The 14,344-nt window shown below is 39.8% G+C and overlaps 1 protein-coding gene across 1 annotated transcript in view; it reads left to right on the top strand.

The window, feature by feature from the left end:
* The window catches only part of ADAMTS12 (ADAM metallopeptidase with thrombospondin type 1 motif 12), a gene marked incomplete at its 5' end in the record, with an annotated part of 172,453 nt that overhangs the window by 121,889 nt on the left and 36,220 nt on the right, over positions 1-14,344 (top strand). Inside the window, 3 exons of the mRNA XM_082497230.1 lie at positions 1,466-1,586; positions 7,453-7,697; positions 9,084-9,225. Of these exons, the coding sequence (XP_082353356.1) occupies positions 1,466-1,586; positions 7,453-7,697; positions 9,084-9,225 (508 nt within the window). The remainder of the gene's footprint in view (positions 1-1,465; positions 1,587-7,452; positions 7,698-9,083; positions 9,226-14,344) is intronic.

Below are 14,344 nucleotides of genomic sequence, written 5' to 3'. Positions count from 1 at the left end.
GCCACACACCTACCTCTTTAAATTCTTAGGAATTGTTAAATGTAAACTGCAGTGCATCTGTAGATAACAGGTGAAGAGTCAGATGTGAACTCTGGGCAAGATAAAGAACATCCTGCACTTAATCGCAGTGGCGGCTGTGTACTAGCTACATGCTTGGAGGCAAAAATGTAGTCACCTACTTAACATGTGCTTATCTCTGTCACATTCTGTACTGCTCATAAACATGAGATGTGTCTGTGAGGAAGATACTACAAAACCTTCCCTTTTCTGAAAGTAGCCTTCACTGAAAGGAGAGAGAAACTGAGGCTGCTGCAGAACTTTTTGGGGTGGCCATTGTTTTTCAATGCAGGTATCAAAGGTACTGGCTAAGTGTTGGCATGAAGTGATGGATGAGTCTTTTTTGAATCATTGGTAAAAATGCAAGTGACATGATTTAAAACCATATGTAACTTGAGGCTTTTCTTTGCTTATGTTTTTGCAGCTTCTCTGCCTGTTCATTAAATCAGTGGCTCATAGAGGAAAAGTTCAGGTGTTTCTTGAGCTGAAAATGATGGAAAAATATTAGAGAATGCAGTAGCCTTTATACCTAGATTAGTCTCATAGATGGATTTTCCTGTCGGAAGCTTACAGAAAATTACAGTAGGCTATGTAAATGTATATTACATTTTACGGAAGCTGAAGGTAAAATAAGATCAGAATCACAAGAGGGGATACCCAGATTTTCGTACATCGAGAGGATGTTAGAGAAGTTGGCAGGTATTGCACCTGAAAGCCTATTTTGAGGGTAATCAGCTAAGAAGAACTCCACATGCCATCAGACTTACGGTTATTCATCTAAGTCATGGGCCTCCAGATATCTTACATACTATTAACAACCATTAGGTGATGGACATTAGGTTGTGTTCTGCAACCTTGCTAGTTTTTTAAAGAGAGGAAAAAAAAAACCCCAAAACCAAATGAAGATTTTGTTGATGTTTAAAAGCATTAGTACACAGGGTTTTTGGTTTGGGCAAGGAAGACGTTTTGTCCTGACTCAGTATGAATACATTTTTCTCTGGCTTTCTCCCTGTAGCAAGCATGAACTGGAAAATCAGTCTTTACCAGAATTGTATCTTTACCCATTCCCCCATGCTGGCAAGCTGGAGAAGCAGCTGCCACGGGTATAAAACTTCAGGCCTGCTGAAGAGTTTCTCTTTGCCTGGGAGTGTGACTGCATCCTAGATTTTGAGTCCATTTGGGTGGCATGTTTCCATCTCAAGTATCTGGTCGCTACTGCATGTTTCATGACATGGTGGTGGTTGTTGCTTGTTTGTTTGTTTCTCACTGTTAGTTTGTTTATATAGGATGTATACTCTTCCAGAAAATTGATTCTCCCCCTTCTTCGAAGAGCGGAGTATGCTGAAGGCAGTGATACATGAGCTCTGAGTGGAGGCCACATTTATTCTGAAACTGTTTTTCCTTCTAGACTGTTGGCTGTGATTATGAGATAAATTCCAATGCAACTGAAGACCAGTGTGGAGTTTGCCTGGGAGACGGTTCTGCTTGTCGTACAGTGAAGATGATGTTTAATCAAAGTGAAGGATTTGGTAAAATGGGTTCTTCTTTTTAAACTCTTCGGTTGGTGAAGTAATTTATCTACATAAAAGGGATTAAGTGCTTCTCATTGCAAACTGAGTGATCGATCTGCGTAGGAAATTGTAAATGGATGTTTCACAGTGAATCATGCTTCTGCCAGAAAAGATCTGTGGTCTGTGCTTTTTAAGTTCATCTTATCTAATAAAAATTATGTCAGAGACCAGCGGGCCCTGCACAAGTTAAGCAGGAGTAATAAAACCCAAAATAGCAAGTGCATTTACCAGACGAATGTAATTTACCACCTTGGAAAATCTGGATCAAACCTCTGGACAGCCTAAAGCACCAAGAAAATGCTGGAGTGATTGGTTTGGGAATTCATTTCTAAGTGCCCTAAATCTCATACCACTGGTTCTGGTCACCGTGTGCCACCTCTTCTTCCTGCAGAACTTTGCGCTTCTGATTGCCCTAAAATTTTCTTGGCTTGAAAGGGGAGAAAAGTAACCCCCTGCACGGTTAAGGTGATCTGAATCCACACATGGAGAACTGAGCCTGATGGCAGGGAGACATTCAGGCTTTAAGTTGCCTTGTGTGGGATGAATGGGAGCCAGAGAGTTTAAATGAGGAAGTGGGAGACTAGAACTGAATGAGAACCACGGCAGTGAGCTGGAGATGGAAGAGGCAGCCAAGGTAAACAGCTTTGAATGGGAAACTGGGACAGGAGGGAGAGAGGTGAGAAGATGGAGCACTGAAGGGTGTGCTTAGAGTGAGGTCTGTGGCTGAGGAAAGAAGCTGGTGCAGAGATGAGAAATGTCAAGGGCAATAGTTGGTACTGTGCTAGTGAGGAGGGAGAAACTGCTGTGAGGTGTGGCTTTGGCTGGCTTTTGGGTTTGTGGGTTTTTTTAATAAAATAATTCTGATTTGCACAAATATGATTTGTGCTAATAATTTAGAGCTGGTTTGATAAGATTTTCCAAAGTTTGGGGGAAAAGCACTTCTAATATTTCAGACTTTTTTCTGTACTGTGTGCTTGGATTTGCTTTCCTCCCATCTGTATCCCACAGGTGAACTGTGAAGATGCTTGCAACCACGCAGCAGTGCAGGTTGTATATGTCTGTGAGACTTACAAAGGAAAATCTAGAGCTCCCTCTCCTCCAAGGCCACATTAATCCTCCAGCCTCTGATCTTTTGCCTCTGCTACTCTAAAATTCACTCTGCCTTTAACTATGTGTGGATTTTCCAAGGCTGCAGGTGATGTGAAGTTTATTTTCAAATAACAGATTTACTAAAAAGGTCCAGTACTGTAACAGATGGAAGCATAAGTGCCTCTTATTTTATTTACATTCATTTTGTGTTTTATCTTCACTTAGTTTTTCCTTGCCCCAAGATTCAATAAGCCTCCTGATGGATACTGCTGAGGGATACTGAGTGTTAAGAAAAAATTGTTTTTATCGCTTTCTTTAGAGCCAGTAGAAAATTCATTGATTCTGCAGATTCTTTCCCTTGTACGGATATTGACTCCATTGCAGACAAACTAAGGAAGAGGGTCAGGAAAGGCAGAGGTTGGTGAGCTCCTCAGCTTTTAAGACAACGTGTGGATATCGCTGATGTTCACAGGTGTTAAACTGAGAATAGGAAAATAGTTTTGCCCACAATATTTGGCTTCTTGTTGTCTCTGGCAGGTACTGTGGTGTTCTGTCTTGCAGAACAGATTTATGGCAGAGTGCTACTGAGAAGTTTTTGTAAATATAGAGACTTCAGGCTCATAAATTCAGTACAGGTAACAAAACTAGACCAAAACTTGCTGGCAGTCACTGGCAAGGAATATTTGAAGAGTTTTTTCTACAATAAATGGCACAGAGAAATAAAAAATCAAAGCTAATATATTTCTATTTAAAGTTTTATTTAGAACCTAAGTCCGGCAGGGCCTTTCTTGGGTCTGGTGCTGCAGCAGTGTATATTCTCTCTGCAAGTTGACTAAATTGCCAGGTCAGATTAACGAAATGCTAGGAAAGTTTTATTAATTCAGCCTTTCACTGCAGGGCAGGGTGATCGGTTTTACATGAAGTTGTACCACCTCATGTTCAGAAAGAAAAGTTTTAAAATCTTTATTATTACTTAGATTTTCTTTAAAATTCTTTGTCTTTCCTGCGGATGCAAAATGGGAATAGGGGTCCATGGGTTCCCAACACAGTTGCAGGAATGGCAGCATCATCCGTGTAATGGATTTCATTGGAGTTTCATGATGCAAAACAAATCTGACATCTGATGTAGACACGTGGTCTCAGCTGTTGACACTAATATTAGCAAGTACCTGGTCTGCACCTCTCTAGGCCTGGGCAAAGAAGTCACAAGCTCTCCTGTTTTTAAGGTAGAAGAACTCTGCTTTTATTTTGAGGTGGAATATTTAAAAGTGGAAATCCCTGTTCTTACTGGTGGTGTTGTGATGACTGCAAAGGAGTATTACTGTGAACGGCAGACCATTTACAAGGTGTGCAGATTCTTTTGGGAGGAGAATAAATTGTGCTGCTGGGTGGGGAGAAGCGTTGGGGTAGGAGAAAGGTTGTGGCAAGTGCAGGGAGTGTGGAGGAAATGGTTAACAAGAAGAGGGAATGAGCTTATAAGGATCAGACAAAGTGATCTGCCTGGGAAGGAGTGACTGGGAAACAGGTGGTGGTCAGAAGGATGGGTAATTGTCCTGTCTTCACCCTTTTGTGTGTGTAAGGAGAAATGAATTTTCCAGCTTGGAGTAGCAAGGGGACAATGCATTTAAATTTATGAAAATTAGGAAACCAGGGATTGTACAATAGGGGTGGAGGTGTTTTACTCTTCCAGTCAGAAGGAAAGATTAGGTGCCTGTCACTTCTGTGGAGGGATGAATTTTAGCAAATTGGTGGGCAAACAGTGAAACTGTGGCTGTACTCACCCAAACCTGGAGGTTCATCCTGGTCCCATTATCTCCTGACCAACTTGTCTGGGACTGAATCAACGTGGTCTCCCTGCTGCTACCCCTGTGTCCTTTTCATGCAAACAAAGTGCAGACGGAGATCTGGTACCTGCCTGAACCTAGCCCCGATACGGAGTGTGGACATAGCCATGATGCAAATGCTGATCTGAGAGAGTCAAAGGTCATCTGGATCCTCACTTAGAAGACTGTCTTTGGACTGTATATTTTTTTCCCCATTACCATCACACACTGCAGTGTGCTCCCTCTATTTCATGGAAAGGCTGTATGCAACCATAGCTTGACTTACAAACCTGATACACCACTGGGAGCCTGTGCTGTTTTCCATGTAATATTCTTGCGGTACTGCCTGGAGCCTGGCTTAGAATAAAATTGTGCCTGAGGAACATGTATTTTTATGAGAGAGAAGCTCGCAGATACAACAAACTGGAGAGCTGTTGTGATAAGGAGAAACAGCCAGATCTGATTATCGTCTGATCTGCAATACTGTGCTAACCACCTGAGTGAAATTACTCCTCTCTCACAGCAATGGGAAAAGAGGAGCAAGCTCTTCAGTGCTGGTGGAGCTGTGCCTACAAGAAGGGTTGCATGAATTATTCATCTTGTGCTCTCGTCCATGTTAGGAGCATATAGTTTTAATTTTAATTTAAAAGGGAAAGATTAATAGCATCTGTGAGTTGCCATTTCACGGGTGTGTGGTCGAACCCACAATATGGATGCTCCAGGGTTTAATGAGCACAGCATGTAGGTTAGGCAGCTGACAATTTCACTGTTATTGAATCTCAGATCTCTGGATCCTTATCAGGTGAGACTATATAACCAGGAACAATTACATAAACACTATCCACATCGTTTTTAAACAGAAATTTATTGTGTTGAGTGACAAACTCAAAAGCTTGCTGCTGATTAGCTTTGCTTTCAAAAGCAGATAACATTCATTACGAATTAGTGTGAGGTTGTGGGAAATCAGGAGGTAATTTAGCTAGTCAAAAGGGAGGGCCAGAGAGAAGGAAGTGTGATACACTGACCAAACGGTAACATCTATCACCAGGCAGTTGCAATAAATTTAAAATCAGGTTTATGAGCAACAGCAGGTGATTCAGACAAAAATATGCAAAACCTTGAGAGGATACAGATTTTTATGTTACAACAGGAAGAAAAATAATTTTTTTTGTTTTCATACATTGTCTTTTGAACAAATGTTATTCTAATTACATCTGAAAAAAATTTACTGGAAAAGGACGCCAAAGTTGCAAAGCCAAGCTGTCAGAACGTGACACAATTAAGGTTTTCTGTGCTGTGTTAATTTGGCCCACTTGTGAGTATGCCTTCTAATCAGGTCTTTAGTTGCATGATCACACATTGTATTCATAAAGTGTCTCCTCTGCACTGAATGAATAGAACATTTTGGAGAATCGTTAGACCTTAGTTACTTAAAATAGACCTAGACCGCTGTTTTCCTATAAAAGAAGTTATTCAGTAATCCTCCAGATTTTGTTATTCCCTTCATTAATGAAAGGCTGAAAAGCTTGGATTTCCACAGTCAGTCTAGGAAACTTGCAAAAGGTGATATCCAGAAAAGTCTCCCTCTTGGATAGTAATCACTGGAAAAAAAAAATATAATTATATATTATTAATATAATTAGCAAGCGCCTGAAGTAGACGGATCCTTTTTTGTACCGTAAGCAACATATGACATTAGAACCAATACTTACCATGCCACAAAAGAGCTGCAAAAAAAATTCAGATGTTAAATACTTTGGGGCACTTATTTATGACAGCAGGTTGTTGTACAGTATGTAAGTACTTCTGGTAGGTGGAGAGCATTGGTACTGAAGACCAGTTAGTATGCCCAGCATTGTTTTTCTCACTCATGTGATTCAGCAATCAAAGCTGATAAGCTTATTTCACAAGAAAGGTGAACAGGATCCAAGTCTCAGAATTTAATTCATGGCCTCAGCGGTGTGTGATGAGAACTGGGGAACCACATATGTTCCGATCTTGACGTAAACCAGCACAAACTGCAGCTCCTACTCCCAGGTAACCTGCTTGTAGAGAGGTCATCCATCCGATTTCTAAAGCCCAGCCAGGAGCAATAGCAAGAAAGCTGTCTGAGTTTATGTTCAAATTTCTATGTAAATTTCCTATTTTTACAGTTCTGCAGAAATAGCAGTAGCAGTTCCCTGTAAGGTGAGAAGCACAGAGCGTGATGTTTTATATTGCCTGTGGTGCAAACAGAATTCTTTAATAGATGCTCTGGGTTCATTTTTAACATGCATACCAAAAATCTCTTTTTACAGATAACTTTATACATGAAAAGCTGTTGAACTTCCTAATGAAAATCAGTAGTTTATAAAAATGTGTTCAACTGATGGTAGTAATTTGAGGCATTTGAATAATGGTCATTTTTTTGTAGCAAGTCTGTCTATGGAAAACAGTCATGGAGAAGGTAAATGGCTTACGAGAAGGTACATGGAATTATGTACATACCTGTATATCGGTGACAGATGAAAACATTCCTTGCAAATTGGAAAGACCTTTCCCACAACAGACTCTTAACTTGCTGTGACTCCCTGGCATTTCTCGGATTACTCACATTGCATTATGCCAGAGCCCTTGGGTATGATTATGGAGATGATGCTCACCCGTTGAGTAGATTTCCCCTGGTGCAGCTCAGAAAAGCATTCACCTCCATATCTCTCCTAAATGCCACTGTCATTGCCTATCATATTGCCCAACTGATACTGGAAAACCTGGCTTGGAAAGTCACACTGTTAGCTAACTGAAATACAAGCTCTGTGATAACACGTTTGTATATATTTTCAAGCAAAGCTGATGTTTTAATAGTCTTACGCATAAGTAAAATGCAATGACATTTTTGTTGTTCACTTCCATGTACCTTTCTTGTCTCTTAGGATACGTTGATATTGGGCTAATTCCAAAAGGTGCAAGGGGAATCAAAGTCATGGAAGTTGCAGAAGCAGGAAATTTCCTTGCTGTGCGGAGCAAAGACCCAGAAAAATATTACCTGAATGGAGGCTTTATCATCCAGTGGAATGGTGAATACAAAGTGGCAGGCACGGTATTTCAGTATGACAGAACAGGGGATCTGGAAAATCTGACTGCTCCAGGACCTACCAATGAATCAATATGGATTCAGGTAAACAGGAGATCGCTAGCAGAACCTGCTGCGTTTGGGTGGCTGCAGAGTGTGCTGGGGCTCTGAAGCTGAGGCTGGAGTAATACGTGTATTTGTAGATAAACCACACTATTAGCATGCTGTCTTGCAAAAAAAATTGGTTGAGCTATCTTGGAGAGGAATAAACACCTTGCATGAGAGGGTTGTTCGTCCTGCCTAAAAATAGATGTCCAGTGTCATAGTCTGATGACTGTTAAAGGCTGGTATAATCCAATGCTGCCACTAGGATAGGGATCCTGCCATTTCTAGTTGGTCAATCCTGTGCCCAGACTTCCCTGTCTCTTGTGCCAGCTTAGACCAACACGTGGCTGTGATGTGAACCAGACCAGATGAAAAGTAACTATTTACCACAAAAAGAGAGCTGATGTCAGGCTGTGAACAAACCATGAGAGCTAGGGAAGGCTGACAGCAGTGACAGCTTACACGGAGCAAAAAAAAAAAATGCAGCATTAGATTAATAGTTTACAGTAAGTGAAATGGATCAATTTAGCATCCACTGAGGTTGCTCCCTTCTGTTTATTTTACATTGCTTTATAGATTCTAACTTAAATGTAACTAGCTTCTGTTAATTCTGTAAAAATATTTTTAAATTGCCCCTGTGTTCTCTGAATGTATGTTTCCTGGCTTGTTTGCCTGTGTATTCACCATGCAATTAAAAGAAGTATTAGGGGTGTGGTGGAAGCCACTTTCATACTTTAAATGTCTGGTGAGAAGTCAAATATAAAGGGTGTTCAGTGTTCACTGTCAGTAACAAGGTCAAGGAAACAATTAGGAGAAAGAGTAGAAGTTCGTTGCTGAAGTCTTTTATCCCTTGATGATGTTTATCATTTCTCCCTATCATCAGCCAAATTTTAAATTTCCTGAGTGGCTCTTCTCAATTGGAATTTTCCTTCTTAATGCAGAAACACTGAAAAATAATGTTAAAGCAGTGTCTGAATAAAGTCTGTAATTTTCTGACATACTGGTTGTTCTGTAACACAGAATTTCAGAAGGGTAGGGAAATTATAATTTATAATGGTGATAGGCAATAGCTCTTAATCAGCAGCACATTTGGCAGTGCCGTGGATGGACCTTGCATTGTCTTTTCTTACTGTCAGTAGGATACCAATTATGCTGACCCACTTACTCCCACCTGTGCTTGCCAAAGTGCATGGCAAACAGCTGTGTCTTAGAAAGATACGCGTATGCCACTGTCAACGCACAAATGGAAGTTTTGCCAGTCTGCTTTTCTGAACTGGTAGGAGTCTCCACAACCTTGCTGATTCTTCTGTTTTCATGCTTTGAAAGCTTTGGGCCAGTAGATTATTAAAATTACAAGTAATTAAATAAACCACACTCTTTTCCCAGCTACTTTTTCAAGAAACTAACCCTGGAATCAAGTATGAATATACTGTACGTAAAGAAGAAAGTAATGAGAATGAGATTGGAGAGCCAGAGTATTTTTGGCAATATGGAGACTGGACAGCCTGCAGTGTTACCTGTGGAAGAGGTAATTCCTCACTTCCTTTTTCTATTACTGTTTTTCTTCGTTATTGGCAAATCTCATCTTTAAGTTAACTGGGCAGCATTCTCAAAGAGGTAAGGTGCTTTAATCAGCGTTTGGTGGGAAATGAGATCACATGGTTACAATAATGTATTTTGGCTTTAAAATAAAATGCTATTAAATAATTTAAGGCAAACAGGTTTCTCTAACGCTTGCCCTGTAATTCTTAACCTCTGTGAACCAAAATGAAAAACTAGTTTTCTTTTCCTCGTAATTTGTTGCCAATATTGTTCACAATAACCTGCTTCCCAGTAATACTATTTTATGACTAACTCTTGCTTCCCTACTGAGTCTTTCCAATATGTTAGCTACAAAAAATCTTCTTCATTTCCATTCTGCCTTGATAAGCAAACAATGCTTTTTGTGCATCTCTCAATAGTTACTTTATTTAAATCAGTCTTGAGAACTTACGGGTCTTCGCCACTTTCAGTACAACGGCTTGGGAACAGCTGTGGTTATATTGTAGTTCTGAACAGCATGTTAAACCATACAAGCAGAATGATGACCATGAAGTAGGATCTAACAACAGGTCTAGAAGTTTACCTTTGGTAACGCGCAGAAAATGCTAGAGGGAAAACTATCTTTAGAGTAGTTAGCAGATGAATGAGATGAAGTTAATGCTTGCAGGAAAACAACGATAGGGATAAAAACACTGAAGGATTTCTTTACAAAAGTAAAGGTTTTTATCCATCCTTTGCAGGAATAATTTTTAAAATAAGAGAAAAATGTTCTGTGTGAAAGGAAGTCTGCACTTGGGGGGAAGAGATTGGAGCCTTCTCTCTGAATTAGTTCCTGAGTTTCACTAGACAGAAGTAGTCCTGGAGATAGGATGGGAAGCTAGTTCTTTGACCGTTTCTGTGAAAACTGTACAGAACAGTAGATCAATGTTACAGCCACTGGACAAACAACATGAAATAAGCCTTTTCTCCTTGTAATGCTAGGGTATTTTGCGTGTTCTTTGACAATTATTGCTTGCTTTAACTACTTTGCAGAAGGAAATAAAAAGACAAACAAACGTTGCAACAAACCCATTTGGGAATCTAGAAGCAGTGATGATTACAGGAGTAACAATTTTTTAATCTCTCCTGTCAGGGAAGACGCTAAAATAATGCATTTTTAGTGATTTGAACAACAGGCATTGTATGACCTTAGTTTTAGAAGATTAAAAGAAGAATTTTAGAATAATGTAAATTACCCCATCCCAATAGCATTCCTATATTATTTAAAAAATATTCTTATATATATAATGGACATGTTATAGAGATGTTTGTACATGCATATATATATATATATGTTTGTGGAAATATTTGTGTGATTTGTTTCTGGTTTGGGGTTTTTTTTTGAGAAGAGTCTCAGCACAAAACACTACGTGCTTTCTGATTAGCAAAAAAAGAACCCCAAACATTTTCTTTAAATAGTAACCAAAACAAGTGTTTTGCTGTATGTTTTAATTCTTATACCTAGTTGTGAATAGTGTTTAATGTAACAATTGGCATGGTAACAAGAAGAGGGGAGGAAAAAAGTGTTATTAGACTGTTTATTGTGTTGTTTTGTGTTTTTGGTTTTTTTTTACATCAGCTGCACTTTTCCCAGAACTGTTTCTCACTAAGTAAATTATAACCCTGTGTAGTACCTTCTGGCTAAAGAACTGTGTGACTTCTCTTTGATTTCTAACTGCTACATGGATTACTTAAATAGAGGACTGCAGGATATGGTTTTTTTTTTCAGTTTTTATTTAATAATTGGTTTCCCCTGTTTACTGTCTTTGGGCTCTTAATAAATATTTCTTGAGCTCATTGGCTTTTTCTTTGCGTAAGTAGAAATTATATGTTTCAGGCAAGATTGTGGACTTACTGCCATGAGTTTGCAGGGGAACCAAGAGGTGCATCACAGTTCAAAAAGGCCACTGAAACCTTCCCAGTTTTCTGCATTCCTTCATGGATAGGAGAAAATAAATGAATAGACCCTTTGCTCTCTTTCCTCTGAGTGCATACATTTATAAAAATAACCGAACAGGTCTAAAAGAGGATGTAATCTGCTAACATATGATGCAGTCAGGGTATTGTAGCTTACTCCGTGTCCAAAAAAGAAGGGAAACCCTGCCACAGAGCTTCAATGCATCACTTGGACCAGGGGAGCTGTGATATTACAGTCTGTCTGAAGTTTTCTGCAGATAATTTTTCTGCTTAATCTGGTTGTGCTCTGGGCTGTCTGAATGAGGACCAGCTCTGCTGTTGTCAGACTAGCTTGGCACTGAATCTGAGCTGTCTGGCCCTCCTAAGCACCACACTGGTGCAGTAATATAGCAGGTCTATGCCTGGATGATCAGAACAGAAACGCGTTGGCAAAAATATCCGGAGCCTTGCTGCATAAAAAAAAAAAAAGGGCATCGCAGCAGGGAAGGTTTATTTGGAAAATGTTAGCTTTCCATCATTATGGAAATTTGGAAACTCTGAAGTCTTGCTACGTTTAGCAGGGAATATGGGAAGGGTAGTGACTGTTGAACTAGAACCAGAAAGTCTCACACGTTTACGCATTATTATGGTTTGATCCCCCTGAGTTCTGTTTAGGACTAGGAGGCAGAATAAAGGCAGAACTCAATGTTCCCGATGTTGCTGGGTTAAGCAACACCCTTCTCTGATTTCCACAGAACTTCCTTCTGGGTTTGAGTGATGAGATTGATTTTATCTGAATGTACACTCTGTTTAGATTCAGAATTTATTGCTGTTGGCAGTAACAGACCTGTTGTGCCTAATATCAGGCATTTAAAGAGTTTTGAAAGGTTTGTAAGATAAAGTGCATTGAAGTGGGCAAGATCGTCTTCCGCTATCAGTGTGCTGCATGATAAGTCTTATGGGAGACAGGCTTACAGTGGGGGTCAAGGAGATAAGAACAGTTGCATTTATTTAGACTAAGGGTCTAAAATGACGCTCAAGGAATTTTGCAGTTATCATTTGGTAAACAATAAACCAATAGTTTTTTCAAGATAAAAGAGGAGGCCAAGAAAGGTGACCTATTGATCTAACTTTGATGGCCACAGCCAGTGGTAGAAATTGATCCTTACATAGAATTTTGTTCTCTTGGCAAACCTGGACCTGCCTAAAGATTCAGCACAGGGCTTCACATCACGACTGCTCAATATGGTAGCAGTAAATCCAAGGGCACTTTGGCCTTTTATAGCCACAGAGATCAGGACAATGCAAACAAATGCCTTCTGGAGCCAAGAGAGTGGAGCTGAGTTAGGGAGTGACAGGTGGGGCAGAGGAATGGGCTGATGCAGGAAAGCCGCATCTGTCCTAAGAGAAAAAAATGCTGTTTTAGCCCTATGACACAGCTCCTTATCCAAGGGAAATGTGCCTGGAAAAAATCCCAATGATGAATAACGTTTTTGTAGAGTGAAGCTGTCCATTCTCAGAATTAACCCAGGGCAACTTCCTAAAGATACCTTCTAAAAGATTCATGGCCTCAAGGTAGCACCATGCTGTGCCCTGACCCATATCCTTCCCCAACTCCATTACAACTTAGAAAGAGAAGATGCAAATGTGCTCATGTTTTATTTCATTTCTTTCATGTTCCCCTGTCTTTTGTAGTCTCAAAGAGTGGGTCTGACCAGTCTACAATAATACCATTTAACAGGGAAAAAATATTGTCTGAGAAATCATAGGTTGGAAAAGACCTTTAAGATCAACAAGTCCAACTGCTAACCTAACACTACCAAGTCCACCACAAGTCCACCATGTCCCTAAGCGTCACATCTACATGTCTTTTAAATACCTCCAGGGTATTTTCTGTAACAAACGTACTTAATACTGCATGTGGGGAAAAGGATGACACATTGCAATACCCAATATCCATTTGCAATGTAGAAAATAGTTCAGTAATGATATTGCAATCCATTTCATGGCAAACAAATGCTGAAAGGGATATTTTATACTAAAAATCATAAGCCTTGCGCTGTCCTCAGTGCAGGGCAGTTTGACTCTCTGCCTGCCATTTGCTTTATGCAGAAAGGAGTTGCTTTGCAGTCAGTATCTGTGCAAACTGGACAGTGTCCTGCAGACCGCTGCACCCTCTGGCCAAGAGCCTGTCTCTCCAGAGCCTACTGTCAATACAGCATGTAAAGCCATTAAGCTTTTTTATTGGAAGATAAAAGCCTTGCTGAGTTTTTTTTCCAGACCAACTACCCATTATTCTTTCTTTAAATAATGGTCAATTAGGAATTACAAGTATAAATCCTTCATCCTTGTCTAAAGGCTTTAATCATGTTTCGTAGAACTAGCTTTGAGTGGCATTGAACAGAACAAGAAGCCAAGCAGAGCACAGCTGCAACTAAGGGAGAATATTAGGCAACTTCAACAATTTACTTCTCTATAGATAACATCAGTAATTGGCAAATTTTCAAAGCTTTGCAAAAGGACTTAACTGTAAGATTTGTTTGGGGGTTAATTGTTATGTGCCCTCTAAATCCTTCCCAACTGTTTTCTGGGCTACTTTGCAAAATTACCTCCAGGTGTTCCTGAGCGGAAATGTAACACTGAACTTGTAGCACTGATTTTAGAAAACAAAGGTCACTGTATTTTCCTTCGCTATTACGGGTCTAGGTTTTATAACACCAAGAGTGTAATGGTTATGTACATAAATTGTGCGTGCACTGAATATAATTGAATGAATGAATAATACCAAAGTGAACTCCTTGCAGAGTATCTGATTTGATGCACAACTGTGACAATTACGTGTTCAAACTAGATTCACGGTCAAATATACTCTTTTGAATACACATTTTGTATATTTGCTTCTGGTCCTTTATTTCTGTTGTTCTTGGATTTAATTTTGCCTAAACTGAGAGCCATTCAGCCAACAGTTTTCAAAAACCTTCCAAACCCAAATGATTTTAAACTGGCACCTTTTTTTGCAAACTAAGTGAGAAATCAGGAGCTGAGTGGGTCAGCCTCCCATCCAGAAATTCCTGCATTAGGGATGAAGTGGCACAGAGAGGTAGAAGCAGTCTCTAAACAAATTTAGTGAAATCACGACCGTTCTTTGATCTGACAGTTGTTGTTCTTGG

Source organism: Vanellus vanellus (assembly GCF_965231255.1).
Source record: "Vanellus vanellus genome assembly, chromosome: Z".
Taxonomy (NCBI): Eukaryota; Metazoa; Chordata; class Aves; order Charadriiformes; family Charadriidae; genus Vanellus; species Vanellus vanellus.
Note: the sequence above shows the minus strand (reverse complement) of the source record. Positions and strands in the feature narration are given on the sequence as shown.